Source organism: Heteronotia binoei, chromosome 15, assembly GCF_032191835.1.
Source record: "Heteronotia binoei isolate CCM8104 ecotype False Entrance Well chromosome 15, APGP_CSIRO_Hbin_v1, whole genome shotgun sequence".
In the NCBI taxonomy this organism is placed as follows: domain Eukaryota; kingdom Metazoa; phylum Chordata; class Lepidosauria; order Squamata; family Gekkonidae; genus Heteronotia; species Heteronotia binoei.
In genome coordinates, this window is record NC_083237.1 from 2492309 (window position 1) to 2502490 (window position 10182).

The window sequence follows — 10182 nt, forward strand, 5'->3', positions numbered from 1 at the left end:
TCACAATCTCCTTTCCCTTCCTCCCGCACAACAGACACCCTGTGAGGTGGGTGGGGTTGAGAGGGCTCTCCCAGCAGCTGCCCTTTCAAGGACAACCTCTGCCAGAGCTATGGCTGACCCAAGGCCATTCCAGCAGGTGCAAATGAAGGAGTGGGGAATCAAACCCGGTTCTCCCAGATAAGAGTCCACGCACTTCACCACCGCACCGAAATAAAGTGCACGGTTGTATCATTCCGACACCATTGCCCCCGGTCCGTGGAAAAATTGTCTTCCACAAAACCGGTCCCTGGTGCCAAAACGGTTGGGGGGCGCTGGTCTAGGCTATCCCGATCATGTCAGATACATTTCCTAAATAAATAAACCAACGCTTGACTACTGAAGTTACAGTGGAAGATCAACCACTGCTGTGTGAACGAGGTAGGAACCGCCGCTGAATTCAGAGGGTTTTTGAACCCCGGAATGCACAAAGCCTCTACTGGAAAAGGAGCTCTCTGGCCCCTGCTTGCTTAACCTCCTGAGCCCCTGGGAGGGCGCCCGAGCTCAGTGGCACAGCCCACGCTGGCAGGGGCCCTTTGAGAAGGGCCTGGAAGTCAGCTGCTCCCATTGGGCAGAAAGGTCCAATGGAGGGACAGCGCAAGAGGCAGCTCCTATCTCTCTTCCTGCCACCAAATCTATTCCCGTCCTCCACCTGCTGCCTTGCCTCAAATGGCCCTGCCCCTCCGTCGCAAGGGCATCAGGCTGGGGACAGACCCAATGACCGCACAGCAGCTGCCCCCCAAGTGCCCCCGGCAGGCACCTGCATGGTCGACCCTCTCCCACCCGCTCTTCCAAAATTAGCCAACCCAGCCTCCCTGATCTGGGATCGCCTTCCGGTCTCTGGCGAGGTGCCCATGTGCTGAGTGCAAGGTGCTGAGGTGAACCAGCAAAGGAAGAGAGATTTCTGTGCCTCTGAAACTCTCTTCTGTACTTTTAACTGCGCGGCACAGACGCTGCGGGGATCTGAACCCAGACAGGGATCCAGGAAGGAGTTTCTCATTAGCCTGCACAGATTCCACTGAAACGTTCTGCTTTCGCAGTCCTGCTTCACAGGTCACTCAGCCCAGCCGCTGAGGCAGGTGATCGTGAAAAGGGGAAGTCTAAAGGGACGGAGGAACAGCCAACATTTTACACATTGCTTGGCCCTTTCAGTCTATGGGGAAAATGGGATAAAAAGCTCGAGGCAGCAGCCAGGGTTGAAATGTAGACATTTCAAAGAGTTCCCACGCCATGTCAAGGATAGCGTTATAATATGTTTTAGTTAATTGTTTTAATTCAGGCTTTTAAGGTTAATTTAATGTTTAATTTAATGTTTCCAATGTAACTGTTTTATTGTTGGTGCACCATTGGGCACCGTATTGTTAGCCGCCCTGAGCCTGCTTCGGCAGGAGAGGGCGGGGTACAAATAAAATTTATTATTATTATTATTATTATTATGGCCCTCCCATTCCTAGAGGAAAGCCCTGCTATTCTCAGAACCCTGGACACATTGGTGTAATTGAATCATGACGTAGTCATGTCTGTGAGCCGCCCTGAGCCCGCCTTTTGGTGGGGGAGGGCGGGATATAAAAATAAAATTTATTTATTTATTTATTTGGTCAAGACTGCAGGCAGGTGGGCTCTCTTTCAGCCTTCACTTGGCTCAGAAGCTGTCCTCCCTTCAGCCGCTACCGGTCTAGACACCTTGCCCCAAACGTTGTGACTTCTGACCTGGACTACTGGAGCGCATTCTACATAGGGCTGCTCTTAAAGGTGACCCAGAAGCCCCAAGAACTGCATAAAGCACTTGCTTTTAGGAGAGCCAGTTAGGTGTAGTGGTGAAGTGTGCGGACTCATATCTGGAAAAACCGGGTTTGTTCCCCCCTCCTCCACTTGCAGCTGCTGGGATGGCCTTGGGTCAGCCATAGCTCTAATAGAGAGCCAGCTGGGTGTGGTGGTTAAGTGTGAGGACTCTTATCTGGGAGAACCGGGTTTGATTCCCCACTCCTCCACTTGCAGCTGCTGGAATGGCCTTGGGTCAGCCATAGCTCTGGCAGAGGTTGTCCTTGAAAGGGCAGCTGCTGTGAGAGCCCTCTCAGCCCCACCCACATCACAAGGTGTCTGTTGTGGGGAGGAAGTTATAGGAGGTTGTGAGCTGCTCTGAGACTCTTCGGAGTGGAGGGCGGGATATAAATCCAATATCTTCTCCTCCTTCTTCTACTTTACTCAGAAGGCTGAGCTATGTGTGAGTTTACTGGTTTATTTTATTTATTTATTTACCTTAAATTTGCATGCCGCCCACTCCATTTACACCAGCTTAAGAGTTCAGTTCAAGGTGCTCATCCCCATCTTTATAGCACTCCACAGTCTGGAACTGGTCCTCCCTGTATTAACTTCTGTGCCAGCTACACACCTGCTCCCAGGGCACGTTTTGCCCCTGTCCATTCTGAGCTATTGGTTGTGGAACAGGTAGCAGACGTGGACCAGAAAGCATCACCACCGAGAACTTTTCACAAGGACTGTTATTCCCCACCCCCCCGTGAGCTTTTCTGTATTGACTGCTATCAAAACCAAAATATATGGCTAGTATGTAGACAATGAGGCTTTGATGTTTTTGCAGGGCTATGTAGCCTGGGAATCAGTTAAGAACATAAGAGAAGCCATGTTGGATCAAGCCAATGGCCCATCCAGTCCAACACTCTGTGTCACATAAGAGAAGCCATGTTGGATCAGGCCAATGGCCCATCCAGTCCAACACTCTGTGTCACATAAGAGAAGCCATGTTGGATCAGGCCAATGGCCCATCCAGTCCAACACTCTGTGTCACATAAGAACATAAGAGAAGCCATGTTGGATCAAGCCAATGGCCCATCCAGTCCAACACTCTGTGTCACATAAGAGAAGCCATGTTGGATGAGGCCAAAGGTCCATCCAGTCCAACACTCTGTGTCACACAGTGGCTAAAAAAACAGGTGCCATCAGGAGGTCCACCAGTGGGGCCAGGACACTGGAAGCCCTCCCACTGTGCCCCCCCCCCAAACACTAAGAATACAGAGCATCACTTGCCCCAGGCAGAGAGTTCCAACAATACACTGTGGCTAAGAGCCACTGATGGATCTCTGCTCCATATGCTTATCCAATCCCTCTTGAAGCTGTCTATGCTTGCAGCCGCCACCACCTCCTGTGGCAGTGAATTCCACGTGTGAATCACCCTTTGGGCGAAGAAGTATTTCATAAGGCTTTGTGGTTGGACGCACACTTGAGTTTTAGTTGTATTGACGTGGTATGCCGTCACCATTTTTTTTCTAAGCATCTTGAGCGGCGTGTGCTGAAAGGTGCCAACAAGTCACACCTGACCAATGGCAGCCTCGGATGGTTTTCAAGACGAGAGATGAACAGATGAACCCCCGACGTCCTTGCTGGTCTCCCATCCAACTACTAACCCTGCTTAGCTCCTGAGGTCTGAGAAAACTGGGCTACCCCCGGCCATCCAAACAGAGGAGCCCGCCTCTGTGCATTGACCCCCTTGCTGGTCTCCAACCAGGGTCAACTCTGCTTCTGAGATCAGGTCAGCCTAGGCCGCCCAAGTCAGGGCTGTGCTATAAAGCTCAATCTAGTCTTTTTCTAGCAGGAGACTCATATGACTTCCTTTCCTTTTAGAACTCTTCTGCACAGCATGTGCCGTGTTTCATGGACCTCATGTGGCCTGGGGTCATGTTACAAATCACACCGGGCTAGAGAGGGCTTGGATGTTTTCAACGAAGCAAAACGGGGAATCCAACAGCCCTTTATTATCCAACAGGGTCTCATCTGTTCACAGAAAAGGGAAGCAGAGAACCCTTGCAGAACCTTGGACTGCAGCGCCTGACATACACACCCGTCCTTCTTTGCCCAGTCAGGGGAGAAGTTAAGACATGAGCCCCTTGGGCAGTACTGGACTCAGCCAACACAGAGGGAGAGAGGAGCAATGAAGCGCAGACATCTGTCCCACCCAAGATTCCTCAAGATGTCCAACGCAAGCTTTGGCAGAGCAGCTCAGGAAGTGGGGAAATCCCAAGCCTTCACACGAGGGCACCCAACAGCCTCCAGTCTCTCAGAATGCAGCTTTTCCACTTTAGGCAGCCGCTGGGAACTCTGCAGTGTAACGCAACTGACGGTTTGCCCAACTTCCTCCAAAACAACCCTCCGTCGCTAGCCTCAGGGTGAAGGAGATGCTGCAACTTGAGCCCGGTTCTGCTAGGAAGGGGTGGCAGCGAGCAACAAACAGACATGGTCTCACTTCCTTCGCAACGTCCTAAACACACACAAGCCAGATCGCTTCAGTGTTCCATCCCTCTCCCCAGTATTTTAACTGCTGCCACAATCCTTTCAAGGGCAGCTGCTTTGGAACCAGAAGGAACCAAAGGTGGTTTCCAATCCAGGCCTGGAAGCTAATTTATGAGACCAGTGGTCCCCAGACCCTATGTATTTCTGATCTGGAGGAAGCATAAGGCAGAGAATGGGGGGAGGGCGGGGAGGTGAGGACAAGAGGAAAGTTTGAGTTCGGTGGTACCCTTTAAGACTAACAACTTTAATTCTGGGTAGAAACTTCCATGGGCATGCACACTTTGAAGAAAGCTTATACCCAGGATCAAACTTTCTGGTCTTAAAAGGTGCCACCGGTCTCAGACTTCATTGTATTGCTTCAGAGCAACATGGCTATCAAGGAACTGTGCAGCAAGGTAACAACTGAGTTAAATGACAAGGAAACAGGCTCACTAGCAGCGGATCTTGGAATTATATTTTCCTGACAGTGAACCTGGTGCCTTTAGTAAGCACCCCTGCCCACAATGAACAACAGCTTCTCTGCCAAGAGCTTTACCCCACACACACACACACACCAGGAGGGATGGTGGCTCAGTGGCGGAGCATCTGCTTGGGAAGCGGAAGGTCCCAGGTTCAATCCCTGGCATCTCCAAAAAAGGGTCCAGGGAAATAGGTGTGAAAAACCTCAGCTGGAGACCCTGGAGAGCCGCTGCCAGTCTGAGAAGACAATACTGACTATGATGGACCCAGAGTCTGATTCAGTAGAAGGCAGCTTCATATGTTCACATGTTCACCAATGCAGCCAACTACATCCCATTTTACAGAGGAGAAAACTGAGGCAAGTAACTAGGTCAAGACGACACTGAGTCCACAAAGAAAAGAAAACTGCGCCTACAAAATACACTTTACACACACTAGGTAGAAACATTAAAAAAAACTTTACATGGATGTTTCCACTTAAAAGTATGTGTAAAGTGTTTTTTGTAGGCGCAGTTTTTCTTTTCCTTTTGGATTTCCCACTGTGCCGCCACTGTTCTCCTGACACTGAGTCCAAAGCGGACGACAGCAAACGTGGAAACTCTGCCCGTCAAAGCACTTCTGATCCCACAACTGCACTGGCTGGTGATGATGATGATATTGGATATATATCCCGCCCTCCACTCCGAAGAGTCTCAGAGCGGCTCATAATCTCCTTCACCTTCCTTCCCCACAGCAGACACCCTGTGAGGTGGGTGGGGCTGGAGAGGGCTCCCACAGCAGCTGCCCTTTCAAGCACAACCTCTGCCAGAGCTATGGCTGACCCAAGGCCATGCTAGCAGGTGCAAGTGGAGGAGTGGGGAATCAAACCCGGTTCTCCCAGATAAGAGAGCCATGGCTGACAAGGCCATTCCAGCAGCTGCAAGTGGAGGAGTGGGGAATCAAACCCAGTTCTTCCAGATAAGAGAGCTATGGCTGACCCAAGGCCATTCCAGCAACTGCAAGTGAAGGAGTGGGGAATCAAACCCGGTTCTCCCAGATAAGAGAGCTCTGGCTGACCCAAGGCCATTCCAGCAGCTGCAAGTGAAGGAGTGGGGAATCAAACCCGGTTCTCCCAGATAAGAGATCTCTGGCTGACCCAAGGCCATTCCAGCAGCTGCAAGTGAAGGAGTGGGGAATCGAACCCGGTTCTCCCAGATAAGTGAGCTATGGGTGACCCAAGGCAATTCCCGCAGCTGCAAGTGGAGGAGTGGGGAATCGAACCCGGTTCTCCCAGATAAGAGAGCTCTGGCTGACCCAAGGCCATTCCAGCAGGTGCAAGTGGAGGAGTGGGGAATCAAACCCGGTTCTCCCAGATAAGAGAGCTATGGCTGACCCAAGGCCATTCCAGCAGCTGCAAGTGAAGGAGTGGGGGATCAAACCCGGTTCTCCCAGATAAGAGATCTCTGGCTGACCCAAGGCCATTCCAACAGCTGCAAGTGAAGGAGTGGGGAATCGAACCCGGTTCTCCCAGATAAGCGAGCTATGGGTGACCCAACACCATTCCAGCAGCTGCAAGTGGAGGAGTGGGGAATCGAACCCAGTTCTCCCAGATAAGAGAGCTCTGGCTGACCCAAGGCTATTCCAGCAGGTGCAAGTGGAGGAGTGGGGAATCAAACCCGGTTCTCCCAGATAAGAGAGCTCTGGCTGACCCAAGGCCATTCCAGCAGCTGCAAGTGAAGGAGTGGGGAATCAAACCCGGTTCTCCCAGATAAGAGAGCTCTGGCTGACCCAAGGCCATTCCAGCAGCTGCAAGTGAAGGAGTGGGGAATCAAACCCGGTTCTCCCAGATAAGATAGCTATGGCTGACCCAAGGCCATTCCAGCAGGTGCAAATGGAGGAGTGGGGAATCAAACCCGGTGCTCCCAGATAAGACTCTGCACACTTCACCACTACACCAAACTGGCTCTGGTCTGACATGCTGAGGAAAACTCCTTCTCCAGCAACTCTGAAAAGAAAAGCGAGCGCTGCTTAAGAGTTGCAAAGACGTTTTCACCACTGTAGATGGTCCGTCTTTCTCACACAATTGGATTAACTTCAATGGGGCGGGGGGGGGGAGAAATAAGCAGATTTTCAGCCGGAAAACAATGCTCAACAATCCCAGTCCCACTTGCACCCAGATATCCTAGCTGTCTCTTGCGCCACTGGAATAGCACTGCAACAGATGTAAAGAAAGCAGACAAAGGGCAGCTCATTTACTCTAAGATGCTGTCAGCTTAAATCGCATTAACTCCTACAATCTGTGCCAGTGATAGTTTAGCGAGACACCTAAAAGTAAGACCAGCAGACAGGCTCCTTTGTGCTTCCTGCTGCACCAAAATGTAGGTCTCTACCGGCATAGCTTTCCCTTCCTTTGGTTTCCAATTCACATGAAAATGGAAAGTGAAGCAGAAACTGCTGGGAGAGCAGGGAGGGGAGTGCAGAAGAGTAGGAAGTAGAGGCTTACAAAGAATGATAAATAAATTGATCTGACATTCTCTCATACTTAACAGTCTCTCTACAGATTTGCATCGATACCTATCTCCCCTCCCTCCTAAACTAACTACATTTGAGAAGAAGGGACCCTGCAAAGTCACCAGGTGTTTTCCTGAATTGCACAAAATTCACTGGAAACAGCCACTGTCACAACCTAAAAGGAAGTTACCCTCCATTTCCCTGGTGTTGATTTTCAACGAAAATCTTTGCCTTCTCCAGCTGAATTGCCACCTGTCACCCGACAATCCTTCAAGCAGGAGCCACAAGTCACAGCCAAAACAGATGCCCAAGAGGTTGCTCATGCCAGATGGTGTGAAAGTCGGCTTCTCCGCCAGCAAAGGAGCGTGGCTGGAAGAGCGTCAGAGTTATCTGGTTTGAGAAGGTCGACCCGAGGCTGGAAAGCCAATCCCGAGACCAGACCCTGGGGCATATGAACTTATGAAGGTGCCTTCTACTGAATCAGACCCCCCTCAGTCTATCAAAGTCAGTCTTGTCTACTCAAGACTGGCAGTGGCTCTCCAGGGTCTCAAGCTGAGGTTTTTCACGCTTACTTGCCTGGACCCTTTTTAGTTGGAGATGCCGGGGATTGAACCTGGGACCTCCTGCTTACCAAGCAGATGCTCCACCACTGAGCCACCGTCCCTCCCCAAACATATGAACATCTGAAGCTGCCTTCTACTGAATCAGACCCTCCCTGGTCCATCAGAGTCAGTCTTGTCTACTCTGACTGGCAGGGTCTGTCTATTCAGACTCTCCAGCTGAGGTTTTTCCCACCTATTTGCCTTTTTTAGTTGGAGATGCCGGGGATTGAACCTGGGACCTTCTGCTTACCAAGCAGATGCTCTACCACTCAGCCAAAGCCCCATTCATGGCTCTCCAGAGTCTCCAGCTGAGGTTTTCCACACCTATTTGCCTTTTTAGTTGGAGATGCCGGGGACTGAACCTGGGACCTTCTGCTTACCAAGCAGATGCTCCACCACTGAGCCACCGTCCCTCCCCTAAAATGAAGCTATGAAGCTGCCTTCTACTGAATCAGACCCCCCTGGGTCCCTCAAAGTCAGTCTTGTCTGCTCAGACGGGCAGCGGCTCTCCAGCTGCAAGCAGAAGGGGTCCGCGGAGGCCAGAGACTGGGGGGGGGGGGGGGGAGAGACTTGCATTCCTCCCCTCGCAGCTCCTCCAGAGCGGCCAAGGCGAGCAGGCCAGCAGCCATACCCCATAGGCAGGGGTGGGGTGGGGGTCCCGTCTGCCTGCTGCCTCCCGCAGCCCCTGGCGACAAGCCTCCTCCTAGCAGGAGCGGAGCTGCGGGGCCGAGGCGGGCGGGTGCTTGCGGCGCGGGGGAGGCGGGCAGGTACTCACGGTGCGGGCCTGGCGCCGCAGGAGGTAGAGCAGGAAGCCCCAGAGCTTGGCGGCGAAGGCGAGGAAGGCGCGGAGGCCGAGCAGGCACTGGGAGCGCATCATCCCGCCGGCGGGCCCCGCGGCGCCCCCGGCCCGGCCCAGCTCCGCCAGGGCGGAAGGCGGGAGGGCGAGGGAGGGGAGGGGAGGAGGGGGGCGCCGAGGCGGGCGAGGGGCCCGGCCCACCAACCGGCCGCCCTCAGCCCGTGCCCGCGGGCTCCGCCATGCGCGCTGCCCACGACGGCCGCTGTCGGTCGCTACCGGCCCCCGAGGAACCGCTCCCCCCCGGTCCCGCCGACTCTGGGCTCTTCTTCAGGCCACTTCCGGGGCAACCGAGCAGGGCGGCAGGGAGTGCTTCCGGGGCAGCGGGAGGAGCGTCCAATGAGAAGCCGGAGAAGCCGCAGCCCCTGTGCCTGTGGAGCGGGAGGAGGGAGAAAAAGCGCGGGGGTGGTGCGCCTGCGCCGTCTGTGAAGGGAGGCGCGCATGCGCCGTGTTCCCAGCTCGAAGTTATCCGGCTTACATTTCCGCGCGTGCGCTCCAGGCTCAGCGACGGCGAAACAGAAAGAGGAAGGGCAGCGAGCGCCGACAGACGCATGCGCTCAAGAGCCGAGCGAGAGAAAAGAGGAAAGCTTAGCGATTCCAGAAAGGGGCGAGGCTATGACGACAGAGATGTGGGAGCGGCCAATGTGAAGATTGGGCAAGAAGTGGGAGGACGGGGGGCAGGGCTGGATTGACAGCTGGAGGGGCGGATTGAATAAACCAATGGAAAAGCGGGAACGGGTACAGAAGGTGTCACGGGGGTGGGACTAGCAGTCTTTTAAAAGAAATGGGGAGGAGCCACGGAAGGAGGCGGGGCTTAGATTTATAAAATGTAAACCCAAAAACATTTGGGATATACCTTTTTGCAAATCTTCCTCCCCTCTGCTTTTGTAAACTATTACTTTTCTGAATGCAGTAATAGCTCACATTCTGGTTATAAGCTCTTTAATATTGGTGGTTGTTTTAAACATCAGGTCAATTTCTTTTAATGGGCAAAACATGTTTAATCAGAGATCATACAAATTGTACCATGTTTCTGCTTTGCATGTGCTAAAACTAGTACTGGATCTAATTTTTGTTCTGCCCCCTCCTCAACTAAGATAGAACGGAGTGACCCTTGATCAGGTCTACTAACCTCTTTAAACCGGCTGCAATCCATGTATTAAAAGTTGCCTTCTACAAAAAGAATATTCTAACTCATAAGTAAAGAGTGCTCTCAATGGACCTCACTGGTTCTTTCATTTATGCTATACTTGGGCAGTGCTTTTCTGATTGCATCAGGTCCAGAATCAACGTGGTCCTGCTTCTGGCCTTTTTTCCAAACACACAACGAAGTCTCTGTCTCTGCGTGTTCTAACTCCAGCAGGGCAGTTGAACTTCCTGAACCAAAAACCGAGGGTCCTCAAACTTGTAGCATAAAAGTACACTTCAATATTTGGT

The 10182-nt window shown here is 52.4% G+C and overlaps 1 protein-coding gene across 1 annotated transcript in view; it reads right to left on the reverse strand.

Annotated features, from left to right (window-relative positions):
• Positions 1-9035, reverse strand: part of CTDNEP1 (CTD nuclear envelope phosphatase 1) — a 33431-nt gene extending 24396 nt beyond the window's left edge. The window contains exon 1 of the mRNA XM_060256365.1: positions 8668-9035. Within this exon, the coding sequence (XP_060112348.1) occupies positions 8668-8769 (102 nt within the window). The 5' untranslated portion in view covers positions 8770-9035. The remainder of the gene's footprint in view (positions 1-8667) is intronic.
• Between the last annotated feature and the right edge of the window lie 1147 nt (positions 9036-10182).